Source organism: Rattus norvegicus, chromosome 6, assembly GCF_021556685.1.
Source record: "Rattus norvegicus strain SHRSP/BbbUtx chromosome 6, alternate assembly SHRSP_T2T, whole genome shotgun sequence".
NCBI classification, from domain to species: Eukaryota; Metazoa; Chordata; class Mammalia; order Rodentia; family Muridae; genus Rattus; species Rattus norvegicus.
In genome coordinates this window covers 100,483,805-100,507,168 of record NC_141539.1, presented here as the reverse complement: position 1 = coordinate 100,507,168, position 23,364 = coordinate 100,483,805, and the positions used below count along the sequence as shown (strand labels likewise).

At 43.5% G+C, this 23,364-nt stretch overlaps 1 protein-coding gene across 16 annotated transcripts in view; it reads left to right on the top strand.

Moving 5' to 3' along the window:
* The window catches only part of Ppp2r5e (protein phosphatase 2 regulatory subunit B', epsilon), a 149,604-nt gene extending 134,728 nt beyond the window's left edge, over window positions 1-14,876 (top strand). For 6 of the 16 annotated variants that reach the window (XM_087552753.1, XM_087552752.1, XM_087552763.1 and 3 more), the window contains 4 exons: window positions 1,722-1,849; window positions 4,594-4,695; window positions 10,427-10,494; window positions 11,246-11,769. In XM_087552753.1, the coding sequence (XP_087408879.1) occupies window positions 1,722-1,849; window positions 4,594-4,695; window positions 10,427-10,494; window positions 11,246-11,364 (417 nt within the window). In that variant the 3' untranslated portion in view covers window positions 11,365-11,769. 16 annotated transcript variants of the gene reach the window in all.
* The last annotated feature ends 8,488 nt before the right edge of the window (window positions 14,877-23,364 follow it).

The window sequence follows — 23,364 nt, the reverse complement described above, 5'->3', positions numbered from 1 at the left end:
CTGGCTTTAAGTCTAAAGGTGAACTAGTTTATTAAGCTAGTGCTTAGGCCACACCGAACAAAGGGGAAAGTAGATAGACCACCATTGTGTGAGGTGTCCATGCTGGAAAAGTTCAGAACAACATATAGAGACTGTGCATATTGCAGTAAATCTGTAGTGCTCAAACATACAGACTGTTTAGTTTTGTATTTTCACTAGGCGCTTTAGTGTAGTGGAGGCAAGGATCTTTCACAAAGAGCATGTCAGAGAAACTTCCTGAGTACTCTACTCAGAAAGAACGGGTAATTTGTTAGGCTGAGGATGCTTCAGTAGATGCACTTGCTGGACCCTGGGTTTGACTTAACACAAAAGAAGAAAGTGGGAAAGTGTGTGGTAGGCTCAGGTTGCCATAACAGAATGTTCCAGACCAAATAGCTTTAAGAGCAGAGATTGATTTCCCCACAGTCCTGGAGGCCAGGAGTCTGGAGTCATGCACACCGACTCTTCGCTGTGACCTTAGGTAGCCCCTGTGTATGTATGTATAGGTTGTTCCTTCTGCTCCGCAGCCCCCATCACAGTTTCCATTAAATAGAACTGTAGGCGCTCTGTTCCCAGCTGTTATCCCATCTTTAGGGATGGCAGGGAAGAGTTGAGAGCAGGCTGCTGCATGTGCCACTTGCTAGCCATGTGACCTTGTGCCAGTGACTTCCCACCTGGAGTAATGGCACAAGTTACAGATTAAGAGCAGTGATGTATGAGTGGACACAGCATAGTGGCTTCTAGGTAGTAGTGGTCCTTGAAGACTACGTATGTCTAAGTGCTCAGGGGCCAGTAACCAGTGATCAGCAGTGATTTGAACCTCCCAAGAGGTTTGGCTGGAAAGGCTCCAGTTTCTCAGTCTGTCAGTGCGTGCAATCTTGTTTCTTTTCATTCTAAATCACGATTTCTCAATTTACATAAATAAAAGAAGCCATTTGAATCCATCAAGTCCAAGATGAGGAACTTAGGCTCAGCAGATGAAGTTAGAGTATTGTGGGGCTGGAGAGGTGGCTCAGTGGTTAAGAGTTCTGACTGCTCTTCCAGGAGACCTCAGTTCAATTCCCAGCAACCACATGGTGGCTCACAACCATCTGTAATGGGATCTGGTGCCTTCTTCTGGTGTGTCTGAAGATAGTGACAGTGTACTCACATATATGAAATAAATAAATAAATAAACCTTAAAATTTTTTTTTAAAAAAAGTTAGAATATTGTGGACAGAGGACAGGATCCAAATGAATAAGCCAGTGACACTTCCTCTGCCAGACCCCAGCTTTGAAGGCCCACAGCTTTCCCAGCAGCATCACAGGCTGCAGACAAAACATTTGAACATAAGCCTTTGGGGAAACTTAAGAACCAGAGCATAACAAGACCTAAGCCAGACAAGCAGCTCCGAAAGTCCAGCTGACAGTGTGTGGGAACTGTGTAGTGAAGGGTGTGGGTATAGATGGGGTGTGTAGACAGACTTAAAGAGAAGAGAAATTACCACGCGGGGAGAAAAGAACAACAACAAAACAAGAAAACTTTTCTTCCCTAAACTGATGAACTACCCCGCAACTTCTTGAAAGATAAATCTTAGGAAATGTAAAGAGTTATTAATATTTAATTATACTTTTCATTGAATGATTTTTAAAAAGAGCCTTTTAAAATACTTTTGTTTGAAAAGATTATACTTGTGTAATAATTGTCCTTTTCTTCCCTAAAGGTGGCAGAAAGGGCACTCTATTATTGGAATAATGAGTACATCATGAGTTTGATAGAAGAAAACTCGAACGTCATCCTTCCCATCATGTTCTCCAGCCTTTATAGGATTTCAAAGGAGCATTGGAATCCGTATGTCTTCAGTTTCCTTCCATCTTCCCCTCCCTCTCCTGTCCTCCCTCTCCTGTGTGGTCTCATGTCCCTTCCTTTTCCACTTTCATTAGTAAAATGTCTCGCAGCTCACTGTGCACCAGATGCTGTGGCCATTGTTAAAGGTGCTCACATAACAAGATAAACATCTCTCTGGAATTGGGTGCTCTTTGGGGTTCTGAAAAACAGACACATTTTAACAAAATAGCACTGTTTAGTTAAAATATCTTTTTACTTGAGAGGCTTTCTGACCTGTCTGAAGGTAGCCAGATGTGTTTTGGGAATGTGTTGGAGCCCTAAACTGGGCTGACAGGGCTCAAACTAAATGTGTTAATTTCTTCAAGGCAGGATCTTACTGTATAGGCTATACTGACCTGAAACTCATGATCCTCCTGCCTCAGCCTCCTGAGTGCTGGGGAATGACTGAACCTGGCTTCAGGTAGAATCTTAGTGGAGTTTGGTAGAGGTGGTGATAGGGAAAGTCCCTTCAGACAGGGGTCTGGTGTTTTCCATGTAAAAAGACACACGGGTTAAAAGTGCCTGTCAGTTCAGAAGCCTGTGGGCTCAGGAGGGCAAAGGCATGAGGTCTTTGGGGGAACAGTACTAGAGAGACCAGGCTAGAAAAGAAGTGAGTCTCACGAGAGTCTTCCCCAGGGGCAGCATCAGGAGATGCTGAGGGGTGTGAAGAAGTGGTCTGAAGAGATTTACGTTTGACAGGAAGATCCATTTCTCAGCAGCCAGTTCAGTTGTTAAAGTTTGAAGAGGGGAATAAATTTTATAATCTTCAAGGACAAGTTTAATTTAGCCCCAGGAGAGTTAAAGTTTTATATTGTGATGCCTTTGAATGTTTCTCTATGCAATAAAGGAATGTTTACGTGGCATTGAAGAATTATTACGTATAATTCAGTCTTTTAATTTTTGCATGGAGTTGTAAAATAACATTTTTTTAAAAATTTTCTAACTATAATACTTCCTATAATAATAGAACTTTGAACAGAGAGCTATTAAGTCCCGTTGTATAGACTTTCTCTGGAGAGCAGCTCTGGACAGTGTCAGTAACTGTGGGATCCAGTGCTTCTCCAGTGCTACCCTTGGGAAGAAAGCCATTCTCTCTCTCTCTCTTTTTTTTTTTTTTTTTTTTTAATGCATGTGAGTACACTGTAGCTGTCTTCAGACACACCAGAAGAGGGCATTGGAGCCCTTTACAGATGGTTGTGAGCCACCATGTGGTTGCTGGGAATTGAACTCAGGACCTCAGGAAGAGCAGTCGGTGCTCTTAACCGCTGAGCCATCTCTCCAGCCTGAGAAAGCCATTCTTGAGACTTAGCTTAAGTTTGCCTTCTTTTGGGCACCAAGCAGAAGCTGAGTAGCAGACGCCAGAGCTCCCACTAATACAAAGATTCCCACCAACACAGACACTCATCTCTAGAGATGCCTTCTTAGTAAAATTGGGGAGCTTGTTGCGAAACAGAAGCACCCTTGAAGGTTTTGAGAAGGGAAACACCTTTTCTTGCCTCGTCTGAATCATGTCTGTCACAGCACAGTCCTCACGTTGTCCAAGAGTGTGTTCTGCTTGATAAGAATCGTCCAGCGGCTTGGCGTCTTAGCTGTGGAGTAGTGCCCTATAGCCAAGAGCATCTGGCACCAGTCGACAGTTTTCATCATGAACATTGGGTCAGCAGAAGAGTGAGCAGGGACGGACAGACAGACTGATGCAACCACACTGGAAAAGCAGCTTGGAGGGACTTAGTAGCCTGTCTTTGAGCACAAGAGATTTATATATTCATTTCACAGGAACAGCTTCTGATTTTAATTATTACTTTGAAAGTAATTTTATTTAACCACTGGTGCTTGTTTATACAGTATAACTGTTCTGCCTGCCTGCCTGTCTATCTTCTGTCTGTCGTTTCTTTGCTTTAAGATAGTATCCGTATGTATATAGCCCACATATGTACAGTGCCCTTAAGGTCTCAATGCTCTTTCTTACCTCTGCCTCCCACGTGCTGGGATTATGGGTGCACACCACCAGCTGGAAAGACAGACAGACAGATAGACACACACACACACGCGCGCGCATACACACACGCACATACACACACACACACACACACACACACACACACACACACACACACACACACCCCTATCTACCTGAGCTATCTCCCCTACCCTTACAGCAGTTTCATTTTAAACTCACCTTCTGTTATGCAGTGGCCATAAGCACGTCTGCTCTGGGTAGCAATAATTTGGAAGAACAAATTTGGTTTTAACTTTGCCATCCCTCAGGAAGATTGAACAGTAAAGAACTCAAATCTCTTGTTGTGGAGATGAGTTGTATAAAAGGGAATAGGAAACCAGGTATGCTAATACATGCCCATAATCTCAGCACTAGACAGCTGGAGGCAGGAGGATCAGGACTTGAAGTTATCCTCAGCTACACACTATGCTGTGCTGTGCTGTGCTGTGCTATGCTATGCTATGCTACATGTATGTCTGAAAGGGATTCATAGGGGCAGTAAGGGTAATAGACTGGGAGAGAGGTTGTAGTGGGGTCACGATGATTGGATGCACATTAGAAGTAAGCGACCTTGTCAAAGGAAAACGCAGTAAAAGTTCATATGCATGTATACTAGAGGAGGCTTGACTCATGCCAGAGCTGTCCTGCTTTTCTCTTCAACACCCCATTGTGAAGACTAATGGGTACGTTCTCCTTCTCTGTCTCACAGGGCTATTGTGGCGCTGGTGTACAACGTGTTGAAAGCATTTATGGAAATGAACAGCACTATGTTTGATGAGCTGACAGCCACATACAAGTCAGATCGTCAGCGGTAACTTTTTAAAGCTCTTTTGTCTGCTGTGCTTGTCACTATTGAGTCCTTTCTGAACTTTGCTACAGTTACCCAGCTGCACGTCAGATCATGAACAGCAGTCTCTTTATTTACCTGTTCCCTCTGCATGCTGCTTAGCTGTGCCCATTAGTGCACCCCTGAGTGAGATGCTTTTGCAATGGTGTGGTTTTGATGAAGCCTACTGCCTTTCTCTCTTTGTTTCTGTTCTACCACAAGGTAAGAGGCTGGCATCAGACTAGTCCTTCCGGCCCACTTCAGAGAACCATTGGGTAGTTAGTCCTGTGGGATGACTCCTGTTGCTAATGCACTGAAGCTATAATTGGACTGTCATACTTACTCCAGCTCAGGAGAGACCAGGCACTATTTGTCTAGAACCTATTTTCTAGTCTAGAAACCAACAAATTCATCATAACCTAAAAGAGCAGTGAAAAGAATATAAACTTTTAATGGTCTAGTATTAGAAAATACTGAAGTGCTTAAGGCTATATTTTTTAACATGGTTGTCCCATTTTATTTTTATATTATAATTATTATTATTTTGTGTTTTTGTTTTTTCGAGACAGGGTTTCTCTGTGTATCCCTGGCTGTCTCGGAACTCATTTTGCAGTGCAGGGTGGCCTCAGACTCAGATCTGCTTGCCTCTGCCTCCCACGTGCTGGAATTAAAAGTGTGAGCCTCTATGTCTGGCCCAAGTGTTACTCTTTATTTAACTTTACCAAATAGGGTTTCTGTTGCTGTGAAGAGGCACCAAAGTGACTTATATAGAAAAGCATTTAACTGAGGCTGGCTTACATTTCAGAGGTTTAGTCCATTATCGTTGTATCAGAAGCACTGCAGCAGGCCGGCAGTCACAGTGCTGATGAAGTAGCTGAGAGTTCTACATCTGGACTCCCAGCAATAGGCAGAGGGGACACTGGGACTGGTTTGAGCATTTGAAACTCAAAGCCACCAAGGCCACATCTCCTAATAGTGTCACTCCCTGGTGATCAAGCAATCAAGTTTCCGAGCCTCTGGAGGCCATTCCTATTCACAGCACCAGAGATAATAATGCAGAGATTGAGGGAAGCACAACGAGCTCTTAGGATTGGTTCTCTGGCCTGACTCTGGTTACATGAATACAAACATGGATTTTTAGGTCATAAAGCATGGACTTAAGAGCCCAGAGCAGTGGGTGTTCATGCCTTGGGCTTACTGAACTCTGTGGAACGTGTTGCTGTGAGTCTCTTGCTTCTTGCTTTGCTTTATTTAGAATGTGTTAGTTGTGTTTTACTGAAGAAAAGGGCAACGAATAGGACAGTTGGGGACAGAGGACCATGGCCAAGATTGTTTTTGTTACAGATATGTGGTTTATGAGGAACATTTGATCACAGAATATGGTTTTAATTACAGTATTATTTTTTGAGGTAAATGTCAATTCTGTATTACACTTGAAACCCAAATAACTGTTGACTTACCCATGTTGTCAAGTGTTTAGAATGACCAAATTCATAGTGACCCTCCTCACCTGCAGTTGTTAAAATCTTTTAAAAAGGGGCTAAGGGAGACTGGAAAGATGGATCATCAAGAGTACTTGGTGCTCTTCCAGAGGACCCATGTTCAAGTCCCACACCCAGAACAGCTTCCAAAAATTGTGACTCTAGTTCCAAAGGATTTAATATGCTCTTTTGGCTTCCTTGAGGATCAGGCATGCACAGGGCACTTAGACATACATGCAGGCAAAAGTATTCACACATTAAAAACACGTTTAAAAAGGAGGGCTTTGCTAAGGGTAACTAGAATACCATGACAAGTCATTAAATAGAGCATAGCATTTGTCTGTTAAGGCAAAATAAATTTCTGTAATTGTTATTATTCTAGTTAAACAGATTAAATCTAGGTAAAATCTTATCAAGAATATTAAAGGAGCTTCAGTGTAACTAAGTGGTAGGGTGTGCTTGGCTAGCATATGCAAAGGCCCTGTGCTCTGTGTCCAGTGTCAGTGTGTTAGAGTTCCATTATCCGCATCAACACACACACACACACACACACACACACACACACACACACACACACACACAGAGAGAGAGAGAGAGAGAGAGAGAGAGAGAGAGAGAGACCTGACTTCAAATGAACTGATTTCTTTAATGAATTTCCACAATGAAGTTATTTTGTAATCTTTTAAAATCTAAGCTATATACTCACTTGAAAGTTAAACAGATTTAACTAAAGGAACAAACAATAGAAATGTGAAGTTGATTTGATATGCTAGAATGTTAATGTGTTCGTGGTGGACTTCCTTAATGAAAATAGTTTTTGTTTGTTTGTTTTTAGAAAGCAAGGATACTATTTTTGCCAAACAAATAAACACAGAAGGTTGTACCAAGCACGTGAAGTATGGGTTTCTCCATAGAAATGACAGTAACTGTTAATTAGTAATTGAACATGGATATGTGGGGCTGTGGTGAAAGAACCAAATATGAGATTATAGTTACTGATGACAGGAAGTTGATGGTGTCCGTTCAAGCAGACTTTTAAAGTATTACAAATCAGAATGGTGGGTGGAGTGAGCTCCTAACACTGTCAGGCCAGGGTGGGGGAGGGCAGCACTGGTGCTCTGTACAGGGGAATGGGGAGAGTTTGACAAGGGTCTCAGCACTACAGTGTGCTGAGGTCTTAAGATTCCCACTGACAGAGAGAGACCTGGAGAAATGCATCAGGTATGTAAACTCTTAGGAGCCAGGCATGTGCGTGTGTCATCCCAGCACTTGGGAGGCAGGAGCAGGAGCAGGAGCAGGAGCAGGAGCAGGAGCAGGAGCAGGAGCAGGAGCAGGAGCAGGACCATCGTTAATGAGTTCAAGGACAGTCTGGGCTACCCGAGACCCTTGCCTCAAAAAACAACAGAAAACAAAAATCAACTAAAATGAGAAGTAGAGTTTTTTCACTAAGTAATTCCTTCTATATGAAAGACCAGTAGAGGGAAACAGCAGACTAGTGGTTGCCAGGGGTGGAAGAAGAGGGCTGGGCAGTGTGGCGGCTTCTCGTGGAGGGTGAGAATGTCCGAGGCTGAGACCACATTTTAAAACTAAAGTGCTCAGTGTGAAGGCAGTGCGGTAACTCAGCATCCTCTCGTCTGGAGGAGGACAGGACACACCAGACAAACCATACTGCATCCTGTAGAGCTGATGAGCGCCAGTGAGATGCCGGTGTCATGGTGTCAGCTACAGGTTAGGGTAGTGTGAACTACCACAAGGTGTGCTGGGTTTCATTTCCCAAACAGTTGCTTCCCTCAACCAAAGAAGTCCTTTAAGCACTGCTTGAGCTGCAGAGTTTATGTCCATGTACTTAAATCAGCATTCTGCGAGAACGTTATTAAGGCAAATAACACCCATGTTACACTGTCAGACAAGCGGTCACTCCCCAGCAGCCTGCTGACGACTGAGAGTCAGAGTGAGGAGGCCGGCAGTTCTCTGTCTAGAAGCCCACACCCTCTCGGTAGCTTGGCTAACCTTGAACTTCAAGTGGGATCACATGCTTACATCTTTTTCTAAAAGTATTTATTTTTTACGTATATGAGTATTTTGCCTGCATGCATAAATGTGCAATATATATGTGCCTGGTACCTGCAGAGGCAGGAGGAGGTCTTTGGAGCCCCCTGGAACTGGAGTTACAGACATTTGTGAGCCACCGTGCAGGTGCTGGGAACTGAACCCTGGTCCTTGGAAGAGCAGCAGTAGGCTCTTAACTGCAGAGCCATCTCTCCAGTGCCTAAAATAGTTTTCCGAGTAAATTCCAACTTTATTTTTTAAAAATAAAAAAATAATACATAATAATCTGTCTTGTCCCGTGTACCTATAAATGCAGTTGTTTTAGGTCAGAATTATTGATTGCATAAGTAAATGTTTGAAAACCAGTATGCTTGCTGAAATTCACACTGTGCAAATTGAATTTAAGATAGCCAAACACTAAAGGCCTAAGTTGCTGGAGTATTAATTATGAAGTGAAGCTACAGATGACTGTTGTATGATTAAATATTCTGCAAGAGCAATGGGAATGTCAGATTATTTGGGTTTCTTTAAATTTAAAATTTTTTTTTATCTTAATTCAAGGAAGATGAGAATTACTTTTAATTGGTTCAAGGCTTTTTAAGTGTTGATTTACTTTTCTTTTATGTATATGAATGTTTGACTTCCTGCATGTTTGTGCCACGTGCCTGTAGGGGACAGAAGATGATGTCTGGTCCTCTGGAACTGGAGTTACAGTTGTGAGCTCCCATGTGGGTGCTGGGAATTGAACCCGGGTCCTCTGGAGGAACAGCCAGTGTTCTTAACCACTGAGCCGTCTCACCAGTCCCTTCTTTCTATTGTTAGAGAATTTAATATAACTTTGCAAAGTATTGGTGATTATTATTTTTTTTAAAGATTTATTTATTTTTTATGTATGTGAGTACACCAGAAGAGAGAGTCAGATCCTATTACAGATGGTTGTGAGCCACCATGTGGTTGCTGGGAATTGAACTCAGGACCTGAGGAAGAACAGTCAGTGCTCTTAACCACTGAGCCATCTCTCCAGCCCAGTATTGGTGATTATTAAAATAGTGTTTAGCACTGAAGTTCCATGCAAAGTTCCTGTGGTCTTTATGAGTCCTCGAGTGCAGAACATGCTGTTGCTGAAGTAGGACACGCGAGGGCCAGGTCCTCCAGTCTGAGGCTGCAGAGTGCCCTTGCTCAGGACGTGTTTGAATTTGTGAATTGACAATGTTATCCTTCCACTAGTTCATTGCAGTAAGCTAGCGGTAATGAAATGATTTGTGTTAGTAAATGAGAATTCATGTGATGGACTCTTTCTAATAAGCGTGGATGTGTTTAATTTATAATACAGTTTAGTGTTCTTTGAGTATGTACTTTCTACTTCATTGATATTTAAACCTTTTTTTAAAAAAATACTGAAGTTTTGAAATACCTTTGGCAAGGTAATTATTGAACCTGTTTGGCCTGTCCATTGTGGTAAACTTGGCCCAGTAGTGCAGCCTGAAGTTCTGGAGATCACTGGTGCTGGCATTTAACCAAGTATCTCTATTTAATAACTACATATTGCTATCTAACCAGGTTTGAAGGCTTGCTCACTAAAAATTTTAATATATGATAATACCATTGTCCACAAGGTTTTATGCAGATGATTAATAAAATTTTATAATATATAAATAACATAAAATATAAATATGTTTTGATCATGTGTTTTCAGAAATGACCAGTTTCAGTATGCATTGTATGGGAAATAGACACAAATAAAGGAGAGAATGTATTTTTAGGATCTTGTCCATTATCTGTCGGTGTCGATTTCAGCCTCTTTTGAGAGTTTATTTGGGAACAAATAGAAGGTTGGGCTCTAACAAGGCCCTGAGTGTGTAAAAGCCACTAAACACATTGTGTTAAGATAAATGACACTAGAAATCTTCTCTAGTTTTGTTTCTCAGTTATTGTCACTGGATTATAATTTACACTGTATCTGCACGTACAGGACTGTTAGTGTAAGCCTTAATAGCCTTGTTTTCCACTGTTCACTAGTAAGTGCTTCCTTTGGCCAGGGAGCATCAGAGTAGAACCACACAGGGGAAGACCCAAAAGGAAAAGGCAGGATGCTGGCTGCCCATGCTTCAGGGCCATCCCGGCATGTGTGAGGTACTCCCACCCACCCCTCGGTTGTTTACACTGTTTTCTGTTTCTTCCCCCAGTGAGAAAAAGAAAGAAAAGGAGCGTGAAGAACTGTGGAAAAAATTGGAGGATCTGGAGTTAAAAAGAGGTCTTAGACGTGATGGGATAATTCCGACTTAACAGCAGCCTGACAGCGACACACTAACCGTGGGTCACACGCTTATGTAGTAGAAGGATGGAGCAACCGTTTTCTGTATCGTGCAGCTTTCCAGTAGATTTCACATTGTCTCATTATTACAGCAGCACTGTATATACCTGTCTCTAAGTAAGGACTTCAGAGTGTGGACAGTAGATGGACTCTCAGAACTTTGCAAACATAATCATTGTTCTAACCCTCTTTAAAAACAAACAAACAAACAAAAGGTCACAGGATCTGTGGGGGAAATTGCTATGTTAAAATCCCATTATCAGGAGTTCCTTATTTATCACTAGCAGAGAGTATGATACAATTTTCAAATGTGAACAATCTTAAATTTAGCTTGTCTTTCTGCTAAGCTGTTAAATGTATTTATAGTAAAGGAAGAAAAGATTGTCATTTCTTTATAAGTTTGTATAGCGCCCTCCTCTGGACATGACTGTAATGTGACATCCTTTCCTTTTGCACATCTTCATGAGTCGAATGTCCACGTGGAATGGGGCTGTGAATCACAGAGGTCCCTGATGAAAGGTTGTCTGTGGGGTGAACATCTTCCCAGCGACTGGGTGTTCCTGGTCCTCCTTTAGTTTTCAGATTAGGAGTAAAAAGAAGAGGTGATAAGCATGGTAGCAAAGGGAAGCCGGGCTTCGTTCCTATCAGATGTGCTGAGTCCAAATCAGTGTCTTGAATCCTTTGAAAACAGGCAGTGGAGCGCAGCAGCCCCGCCCGCACCTGCGGCATCGGCTGCAGACGTCGGTGTGCATCCAGACCAGAGACAATTTAGAAACGTCCGAGAACATCCTTTTGGCTCCTATGAAGTAAGACAGACAGAACACTAAGCGATAGAACCGTGAAGCTGAGCACCAGGACTGCGGTCTGGCTGGGACCCGAGAGGAGTGAACAGCATGAAGTGTTTGGAGTTGATGCCTTACTTTCTAATGTGTACTTACAGAGGGTTTCAGCACAAGCGGGTGCAGCCTCTGGGAGAAGCAGAACATGCTCCAGCGGTTGTTGTCAATTCTTGTTCTATAGCTCATCGCAGCGCCAGCCCTGTTTTTAGCCAGAAAGGATTCAGGATCAACATTATGCGTTCTGAATTGGATGCATATTCCTAACTACTGTATTTGTTACCAAAAGTGGTTCTACAAATGCTACTGAAAAAAATCTGGAAATTCCTAATGTCCTGAGTATTAATAATAAAGTTTAAAAAAATGCTTTTATATCAAAGGTGCATTGTGACCAAATTGTTTAAGCAAAAAAAAAAAAAAAAAAAAAAAAGGAAAACGAGGGCTGTGCTCTAGATGTACTTACTGGTTCTCTGTGTTAACGGGAGACCCCACAGGGGTAGGAAAATCGTGACGTACGGCTGTGCAGTCTGTATTTACCCGATGTGGTTGCATTGCTGTGTACTGGCAAATGTGTGTTGTGAGGTTTGTTTCCAGGCAGGCAGCTTTTGCTTGTTAGCGACAGGACACCAGTGAGCCAGTCACCCTGAACCATCACGCCCAACAGTGCTCATGGCGTAGCCGCCTCTGTGTTCATAGTTGAGTTGTGATTATAGCTAACACGAACACACATGAGCTGTTGTTGCTCTTAGTAGAAATACACTATAAATATGAGCTTGTGTATTTTCTTCCTTTTAAATGTAAATTAGAATATACAGAGCTTCGATGTTTCCAAGGAAAAGGAGGGGGAGGCCACTGACCTTTGTCACTTATGAAGTGTTCCCAGATTGTCAGTCACAGTGTGTACCCAAGAGTAAGCTAATCATGGGTATTTTCACTTAGGTACCTTGGTCTTTTGTTTTTAAAGGTTTGCATACCACCAAGTCCAGGACGGTCTGTGGAATGAATAGGGGCATTTAAGAGCATTAAGGAGGGCTCCATATGAGTGCCTGGGAAGTGTGGGCGCAGAGCTGCGAGCCCACATGTTGGTGCCGAGCCGTCAGCCCATAGCACATCTCCTTCAGCTGTCTTAGGCATCTTGATCCTCATTACACAGATCTGATAGCATAGACTGCGCTTGCTGTAACCCCTCATGCCGGGGTGAAACATGCTCATTTGACATGAGAAAGGCCAGGACCTCTTCCTGCACCTTGTCCTGTCCTTGGAGCTAAGGACCAGCAGCACTGGCACTCAATCTGTTAGTTCTGTCTGTTGGTCCTTCCCAACTGAGAGGAGTAAAGCTAAGCTTTAGACTATTTAAAGGTATGACGAGGGCTGTCTGTCTCTCTGTCTCAACTCACAGGGCACGCTCTGAGAAGAAACACTCATTTTCCTTTTTAACCAAAAGTGATAATGTGACCGCGGTCATGTTGTGTGTGCTGATGAGAAGCTAGCCCAGGTAACTTGATTGTTGCACTATGTGACATATTTAAAGACGTACTTGCTGCATTTGCAGCAGCCCCCTGTCTGACACCCCCCACCCCCCGCAATCCTGCTGTCACTCAGTGTGAGTTAACTGCGACAGACTCAGCTCTGTGTTATATTTTGTTTGCTTCATAGTTTCCAGAATTATATATAAATATATTTTTTCAATAGCGAATATTATAGTTAGTGAGTGGTGACCACTCCAACCTTATCCCTAACCATATTGGTGTCAGGGATGGAACTAAGAGTGTTCTAGGAATAAAAGTTAAGATAAAACCCTGTGATTTAGGATGCCGCCGGGGTTGCGGGCTGCAGGCCTGCAGCAGCTGTGTGAGTGAAGTGACCATCTCCTCTGGATCAAGCGTCCACTCCTCGTTGTGCCCATGTCCCAGGGCTCCTTCATCACTGTTTAGTTTCTGCCCGCTGCAATTTTGATTATATTTTGCTCTTCCTGACATTGACTGTTGTTTTTAAATAAAAGAGAATAAAAAATGAATGAATACTCCCCTGAATGTGACTGGCTGCAGGAGCAGGGGTAAGCTCCTCCTCCTCAGGCTCTTCCCCTAAGGGGCAGGATCACACTGATTCTGTGCATCCTGTGCATGCATCAGCCCAAGATACAGACCTGGGGAGCACCTGTAATCACACCTCCCATACTGAACACATATGAACGTATCCTGGGGCTCAGTCACACCGTGGAAAGGGGAATAAAGTATACCAAGAGCTTTAAAAGCTGTTTTAAGTTTTTGTAGGGATGGGGCTGGGGAGTGGTGTGTGGTCGGGGGTGGGGGTGGGGCTGGGGCTGGTATCGGCACCATTAAGTAGTCCAAAGGTCAATTTCTTCCTGCTTTGTTTTCCCTTTTAATTGGATATACTGACCTGGCCCAGAGAAGGAAGAGCTTCTCTCTCTGATGTTATTAACCTACGTTTCCACAAAGTGACAGTCACCTGTCTCAGAAAGGGCAGGAGATATGATCAGTGATGTTTTATTTGCACATGAATATTTTATTTTTGTACTCTGGCTCAGCTGCTTCTCTGTGGGGAGTTAGGGAGGAGCCATAAAGGACTTTTGTATATCGGCGACACATTTTATATTCCTCTACATCTATTCTGAGAACCCAAAAGGAGGGCTTCTGCGTCCTGAGGAGGATGAGCAGGGCTTGAGCTAGCGGAATGTTCCTTTGTGCTGCTGCTTGTGCACGATAGCGGCTGTGGCATCTCTCCTGGAAACCAACACCCCGTACTGTGATGTCTATGAATATAGGTTTCCTTTTCTCCCCTCCTCTCTTCCCCATCCTCTCCTCTCCTATCTCAACCTATCCCTTTTTTAAAAAAACAAACAAACCACTTACTGTAAATAAGTTGTAATCTAAACCTCATGTATCAATGGGGGACTTTCAAATATAAATATTACCAATACATTTTCTTGTTGTCTGGGTTTTGATTGGAGTCTAATGAGAATGGTGTGTCCATTCCCATAGTCTTAAGGATTCCATCTCCACTCCAGCCTCTCCTGTTCCTCATTTCATCATTGTGGCAGGAGAGGGCAGCAAACGTTCATTTTTCCCCACTGGGAAGCCGCACATTTAGCTGTGGGTGAGTGTGTTACTCTGTTTTTCAAAACAGCATCTGTGCATAGATGTAAAAATGAAACAATATGAAAAGTTGCATATGAAGATTACAGACTGGCTAATCAGGCAGGGAAGCCTTCTGATCCACTTCAAAGTAAAAAAAAAAAAATTAATCTAAGACACTTCCAGGCCCTGTTGAACCAGATCCTTGTCAGACAGCAGGATGCAGATGGCAGCTTACACACTTGGAAATAAGGGTTCATCTTTGAAAATACTCACACAAAAGTGGTTACGGACTAAGCAAAGGTGCTCCCCAAAGCACTGTAATTCGCTCTCTCTCAGCTGTGTGAGATTCTGTACCGTGGGGGTCCCTAATAAATAAGCAGGGGAGGATGCAGGAGCCTGGCTACTTGTCTTTATTGTCCTCATACTGTGGCCTTTTGACTAATATGTTTAACTGAGATTTGAGATGTGTGTGTGTGTGATGAGTTTGTGTGTGTGTGTGTGTGTGTGTGTGTGTGTGTGTGTGTGTGTGTACATGGGTGGGTGTTACTAGGTTTCAGTTTTGAGAAACATTATGTCTAGGAGTGTATGACCATGGGGAGTGACCCAACAGCTATCACTGTAACAGTGTTTCACTTATTCTGTCTTCCAGTCTGTGGCGTGGGGCAAGATTGGTGGGAATATCCAGTCCGGTCCTTTAGTGTGACTTGAGATATCTGGAAGAGGAACAGATTCACTTCAGCAGGGCTGGCTGAGTTTATGCTGGCCTTGGCCTAGAGTGATGCCAGTTATCCCATTTCCTCCTCACAGGACTTCCTCACTGAACCACCATTTGGCAGCTGGAAGTGGAAACTACCCATTCTTTGAGGCCTGACTCCAGAAACTCATAGCAACTGTTTCAGGACATCCTGCTGGTCAAGCAGTCACAGAGCATGCTTAGTAGAGTAGGAAGTGATTTGTATTCCTTCTAAGACTGCCATGGGGTCCCTTCTTTGCAATGCATTTGCCTTTTGTGGGATTTGCTCTCGTGGCTAATTAGAGCATGTCACGTTTGGAATCATCGAACTATGTAGTTAATCTGAGCTGAAGAAGCCATAAGTCTCGCTTTGGGTTATTTCCTTGTGTGTAGGTTAAGTGGAATCTAGATCCTCTGTTTTCCACTGTGAGCTTCTAGTTGCTGTAACAGGGTTATGACAGAAAGTCTTGCCTCAAGAAGGTGCCACAAAAATGTGGCTTTAAATCTCGATTATCTCTTCTCCAGTTGTCACCCCCCCGCCATGGTTTTATGATATCATCAATGCCTATTAATTTGCCATTTATTTGAAGGGATTTCAGTATGGTGGACCCTTGGTATTTCCACACAAAACTGAGGGATGTAGTGAGGTTCCTAAAGCGAGTGCATTAGCGAGTGGGTTGTAATGGAGAGTAAACGGAATAGGTAACTTCAGAAGAATCATTACTTGGGTATTATCAAACCTTATATTCTGTTATGGTTTGAGTGTGTGCCCCATTCCCCCAAAACTTGTAGGAAATGGAGTCTCCAATAACATTTGGAGGTGGTGCCCCATAGGTGATCAATCCATGAGGGTCTGACGGGGGGTGTGAGTGGAAATATCCTGTCACAGCAGGAGTGGGTTGATTATGAAAGGACAAGTCCAGGCCTGTCCTTTCTTTCTCTCACCCTATCTCTGGTCTTCTACCATGAGCCGATGCAACAAGAAGGTCTTTCCAAATGCTAGCACCTTCCAGCTTCCAGAACTATGAGAGATTCCTCTGGACTTTGGAGAAGTTTAAATTTATGTTCTTTATAAATTAGTGTCTATAGTACTGTGGCAGCAGCACAGACAGACTGAGATATGGTCTAGGGACACAGTGGATGTGGTAGTCCTTCCTCTCTGACGGTCAGGCTGTTCAGTATCTCCATGCTGTCTGCTCTGTGCAGTTTACATAAGCAGAGCACTCATACGAGGGATAGCCTTTCAGGTCTGGCCTTTTCATTTAGCATAGTATTTAAATTTTCTTATATGTGTATGAGTGTTTTGCCTGAATATATACCTATCATATGTGTCTGATGTCAAGAGATGGCAGAAGAAGGTGTTGGACTTCCTAGTACAGGAGTTACAGATGGTTGTAAGCCACTGTGTAGGTCCTGGGAACTAAACGTAGAGACTCTGGAAAAACAATTAGTATTCTTAACCACTGAGCTATCTCTCCTGACCCTGGCATGATGCTTTGAAGATTATTCAGTAACAATAGTTGTCATGGCTGAATAGTCTTTTGTGGGGTGATAGCATGCTTTCTTTTTATTGGTCGTGAACATTTAGAATGTGTCCATCTTGGTGCCATTGTGAATAACTGGACATTCATTTGGGCATTTGTTCTTGATTCTTCTGGGTACAAAGGTAGGGTCAGCTTGCTGTTCAATATTATTTGTTGTGTTGTGGGGAGTAGGGGTATGTGTGTGGAAGTGAAAGGACAATTTATGCAAGTGGGTTCTCTCCTCCACCACATAGGTCCTTGGGATTGAACTCAATGTCTGCCTTGGCAGTGAGTGCCTTTACCCTCTGGGCCATCTTGCCAGCCCCACTGTCTTAACTGTGAACTAATTTCCTTTCCTCCAGCAGTGAGTGATGTTCTACTTTCTCTCCATTGTGACAGCCTTGTTACTTCTGTATATATTCACTGTAGCTTGACGGGCAGGTTGCTCATGGGAACATTGCCTTTTAAGAAAGTTCTTCCAAGGGGTTGGGGATTTAGCTCAGTAGTAGAGCGCTTGCCTAGGAAGCGCAAGGCCCTGGGTTCGGTCCCCAGCTCCGAAAAAAAGAACCAAAAAAAAAAAAAAAAAAACTTCCAAGTAGACAGCTTCAGACAGCTTCAGCCGATCATTTCTGAGCTCACTGTCTCCTGTCCTCTCTCCTCACTCTCCAGGCCATGTGCTGACGTCCTTCTTTTAAATGGGTTTTGCTTTTAGAACTTCTGTTTGCTTTGGAGTGTTCTCTCAGTTGAGATTACTTATCTATTCATTATTCATTGCATGTTTTCCTAAACATGCATAATATAACTAATAAAATTCTCATATTTAAATACCAACATTTGGTTGGGCTCAGACTCTAGTTTTTTTTTTTTTTTTTTCTTAAGAATTGGCCACTTACTCCTGTTCTTCATATCGAACAATTTGGGGTTTTTGTCTTGTTATCTTGAATATTACATTATAAGAACTCTGGATTTATGTATATTCCTCTGAGAAACATTGATTTATTTTCAAGAAGATATTTAACTTGGAAAAATTTAGACCGAGTCGTGAGGCAGTGGCACCAGCCTCAGTTCACATCTTTAGCCTTCCCCGGGGTTCTGTGGCTGCAGGCGCTATGACTTCTATGAGTCCTAATTTGTACCACTCTTTCTGTTCTTTGTCTTCTGGGCTGTATTCTAGTTCCAGTTGCTATGAATATCCCGCCTTCTCTCCTAGGTTCTTCTGGCCGGAAACACAGAGTTTTCTGTTGGTGTTATCTGAAACTATATCCAGTAGCATCCTTTTTTCTTAAGAGTTCAGTTGCCTTGAGTACTTTGATTTGCGTTCGCAGGTACCTGCCACCCAGCCTGCTTGTGTGCTAATGTCGTCTACCACTGTTGGACATTTTTCTTAGATCCTGTGCTGTAGAGCCTGTCCTGTGTCTCTAGTCTCTGCCTTTGATGTCCCTTTCTTCCAGAAGCCAGCCCGCACATGAGGATAGTGCCACCTTTGAACATTTCCAGCCAGTTGCTTTCTAGAAGGTAGCTGGACATGGGTATTCCTGATATTTTTCTCCGGTTGAACTGAACTTATGTATTTGGAGAATGATTTCAGAGGTGACATGCCTGGTATCTGTGTCAGTGTGGTTGTGTGATCTTTTTGCAATGCAGCTCATTGTTACCAGCTGCTTCCCATCTCTCCCTTCACGTCCTGCACAACGGTTGAGACTTATAAACTGTCCATTTCATTTATCAGACACTTCCGTGATTCTGACAGAAGCACAGAGTCCGTTGGCACCCCTACAGTTCTGTGTAGAGAAGTTCTACTGTCTCTGATGCCAGACTGCTTCCTGCTGCCCCTTAAAACTGATCCCTCTGCCAACTCCAGCCGTAGCAACCGCAGGCTGATCCCCTAGTTTTCCTAGTCTCGGGTGATCTCCTGCCCCTAGTTTTCCTAGTCTTGGGTGATCTCCTGCCTCTCTTTTTCCTAGTCTCGGATGATCTCCTGCCCCTAGTTTTCCTAGTCTTGGGTGATCTCCTGCCCCTAGTTTTCCTAGTCTTGGGTGATCTCCTGCCCCGAGTTTTCCTAGTCTTGGGTGATCTCCTGCCTCTAGTTTTCCTAGTCTTGGGTGATCTCCTGCACCTAGTTTTCCTAGTCTTGGGTGATCTCCTGCCTCTAGTTTTCCCAGTCTCAGGTGCCATGGAAATGGAACCACTCGATTTGTAGACAAACAAGTGGGCTCAACAAGCAGGCAGGTGGACTGTGGTGTGCATCAGAGCTTAGAGCAGAGCTCTCGTCTTCCCATCCCCGCCTCTTTCTTGTCCATGCTCCACTGTGTATTCAGTTGCTAGGATTCCTAGGTTTCTTCCATTCTGAGAGCTGACACTTGTGTTTTTAGAAAATCCCCTAAAGTAAGCTTTTTTGGAAAAAAAGTTCCCCCCTGATTAGCTTGCAGTTATATGTTATTTTGGAGGTTGTTTCCAATTTCTGGATTGTTCTGTGTGCTCTGGAGAAGGATCTGTGGTAGCTGTGCTTTCAGTTTGGAATGAGTGAGTTTCTTGAGTATATATAGCAAGCAAAAGAAGAAGGATAAATACCAAGAAGCAGACAAGCAGCACTGGAAGCATTGTTCAGAGACAACTAGAGTAGCCAGATTGAAAGAACAAACAAAAATCACATCTATCCAGGGGTTAGAGGGGTGGAGGCAGTCAGAGGAGTTCCTGTCTGAGCTATGAATGAACTGGCTTTCTGTTCCCACTGCAGGCGTTTTTGTACAATGGGATAAACATTGTATAAAGTTGGAGTCTGTTGGAGAAGATGGACCCTCTAATTGGATGCAAGGATGCAGTGTTTTTAACACTGCTAGCTGTAAGCCAGGGGACCAGCCTGATACAGGACAGGGAGTTTCAGAGGAGACAGCCTAAAGCAGCACAGGACAATCAATAGAGTTTGCAAGTTAGTTATTTGTTTCTGAGACAGTCTCATGTACATGGTCTTGAACTTAGTCTGTGGCTAAGGATCTCTCTGAATGTATGCATCTACCGCCTAAGGGCTGTGTATCACCACACCTACTTCTGTGGTATTGAGGATTTAAGCTAGGATGTTGAGCCTGCTAGGCAAGCATCCATGAACCGAGCCACGTCTCCAACCACAAAACGAATTTGAGATTGAGATTATCTACTAGGCGCTTGTCAAAAGGAAAAAGTCTCCTTAAATAAAACACATACTCGAGCAGTGTTCACGGCACAGAGCAGACATTCTGAGCTTACAGTGCACTCAAAACATCGTATTCGGAGGATCAAACATCAGAGTGACATTGACTTCCTCAAAAGTAACACGGAGTAAAAAGCGGGATGATGCTTTTAAAATTAGCGGGCCGATGAGATGGCTCACTGGGAAAATCACTTGCTATGCAAGCCTAGAACCTACATAATGGTGGAAGGGGAGAATCGGCTCCACACAGTTGTCCTATGGCCTCCATGTGTGTATCATGATGTGTGCACTTGTGCAGACATACAATTTTTAAAAATCTACGAAGGGGATTTTTCAACTTAGAATTCTATATGCTTCGAGTTCCCTTCTCATGCATCTTACTTAGGCTTAAAGCTGCTTGAAGCTATACTCCAGGGTAAAGCAAGAAAACAGAAGACACAGGATTCAAGAAAACAGTGATGCCCCCTAAGAAGGAAACTAAAATAGTGTGGGTGACAGGCAGGCCTAGAGAGGAGCCAGTGCAGACAGGGGGAGCTCCAGAAGCCAAGAAAACAGATGAGAGGAACCTGGAGGAGAAAAACTGGTGTGAGGTTTGAAAGGGGATGATGAAGTAGGTCAGCGAGAAGCATAGCAGATTCGAGACTCCTGGAAAAGCAGCCCGGGGAGAGCTGAAGTGCAAGCCTAGAGCATCCCCAGACAGCGGGGGATGGATACAGTCACACCACAGGCTCTGCCTACTGTTCAGTAAAACATGATAGCAGTTAAATGGGAAGGAAGAGACATCAGAGAAACAAGAGAGCTGCATCCTTCGGAAATAATGTCCGCTGAACGACTAACTCAAGTATCAGAATAAGTAAATGGGAAATGTGGGAGTAATTGCTCTCCCCTTAAGTCAAAATTATTTAAAAAGTAGTCAAAAGAGTGGGAGCATTTTACCAGCTCAGCTATTTCCCCAGCCCCGTGACTTAGGGGGTGTTTTGTTTTGTTTTGAGCTTGTTTCCCGTGATGAGGATTTGGAATGTCTAAAGGTCTCTATGCCTTTCAGTCCACAGTGGATGTGTTTTTGCTGATAACTTTCTCACTCTGTGCAAGTATTTCATAACTTTTAACCAAAGCCACACCTTCAGGTCTTATGGAGGTAAATCTTCTCAATCTTGGCTCCTGTTGATATGGCTGGGCCCCAAATTTCCTATTGGTCTTTCGACTTGATGACAAGGCCCTGTGAGGCACAGTAAGTGTCTCCAAGGGGGTGTTAGGTGTGTAAAGAACTATTTAATGGCGGCTGTCTCCTGGGTTAAGGATGCTGCTCTTGTTCTGACCTTGTTATCCCACTGCCATGGGCACACCGCTGAGTGTCTGTGTGCTTTGGGGTTTAGAATCTCTGCTGAATAATGAAGATAAATTCCCTGGAAGCCTTGGATATAGATTATGGGGCTTCTCGAAAATATTACCATCTAATTACCTTAATTGTCCATTTTTCTTTTGGGGGTAAATAGGACACAGGGATCCCAGGATAATTTTTAGCTAATGTAGGGATATAGTCGGGTAAGAATGCCTTATGGGGGTGTTAGGGATGGGACTTATGGAGGTGGTTTTGGGGTTCATGATCCTAACCCATCTGGAAACAGACTACCCAGCAGGCCCTTGGACCACTGCCCGAATGCATCTTCCAGCAGTCTGACCTTCAAGTAGAATGAGTTGTTCCCAAGATGACTGTCCCCTGTAGTGGCATCTAGGGCACCTAACCATCCAGACACATGATAAAGACACTTGGGGCTGGAAAACCCTTCTGGCAACCCTGCCCTGCTTCTAACGAGCCAAGCTGTCATTAGAACACCATGGCCTTTGTCCACTCCTGGGGACACATCTTGAAGAAGAGCCTGGAGACTCTGGCTCAGGACCTCTCGTGGCTCAGCAGTGCTGGGCAACATTGATCCTTGGTCCTTGAGTCTACAACATTTTTTTCTAAAGCAAATATCAAAATGGCAAATCTATACACATTTATGTTCCCTAAGGGTCATGCCTATCAAACTTAATATGCATCCTAAGAGCTTAATTTAACGTGAAGTCATGAACAGCAGCTGCATGACCTTATATCGTTGTGTCCTTCCATTCAGTTGCCTGGCCCCATCATTCTCTGCACAGGACACTGCTCTGGTATCAGTGGTGTAGTAATTGAGTAACAATTACTCATTTGTGTGACGAAATAGTAAAATCAATGGAAGGGAGAGAAGGTAGGAAGGGAGGGCTGTTCACAGTTTCAGAGTGCCCTTCATCATGATGGGGAAGCCATGATGGGAGGGTCTACAGGCAGCTGGTCACCCTGTGTCTGCAGTTAGAAAGGAGAGGAAGATAAATGTGATGCTCAACTCAGCTTCTCTTCTTTATTCAGTCTAGCACCCTGCCCATAGGGTGTGCCACCCACTCTAAGGATGGGTCATCCCCCACCCCAACTAATCTAACAAGACAACCACTCAGGCACATCCAGAGGTCTGGCTCCCAGATGATTCTAGATCCTGTTAAGTTCATACTCTAGGCATGGCGGCACATAACTGTAATCCCAGCACTGAGGATGTCCGGGAAGGGTGCATCCCTGCAACCTACCAGCCAGCTGGCCTAATTGGCAAGCCCCAAGTACCAGTCAGAGACTCAGTCTCCGAGATCAAAGAGGATGGCTCCTGAGAAATTACACCTGAGGATGAGCCCTGGCCTCTACCCACACACACAAGCACTACATACCTGAACACACATACTTTCTCATTCACACACACAGAAGAGAAGAAAATATGGTCTATAGATGCAATGGAATTCTACTCTGCCACAAAGAAAAAGGAAATCAGGGCATTTTCAGGAAAATGAGTAGAACTAGAAATTATGATTTTAAGCAAAATAACCCAGACCTAGACTCAAATATTAAATGCCTTCTCTCTACTACAAATTATAGATTTAATTTTTAATGTATAAAGGTATATGTGGGTAGGTGGGCAGTGGTCATGAAACGAGGTCTTAACACTCATACGCTGTATGCTGATTTTAAAAATTCATACAGCACATAGTAGGAGCTATCAAAGCTACCAGAGAGGGTTCTGCTGAGTCAATACATCAAAGTTATCTACATGCCAACAAGAAGATAAATTACCAAAAGAGTTATTTTGTATGAATAGTTGAGTGAAGTCATATTGTGAGGTTCCTGCATATCTAATATCACTAAGGAGCCCAGGAACTTGGTCATATCACCCAAGAGAAGAAACCATCAAGGGTGACATTTGACCCTCACCCATGCTCCTGTAAGCAAGCCCAAGGGAACAATTTGGATGACAAAAAATAAATTTAAAAAAGATAGAATGGTAGGAGGGGATAGGTTGGAAATAGGAAGAGGTCAGAATAAGTGGGAGGGACAAGAGAGGGTGAAGACGATCCTTTGCACACACTG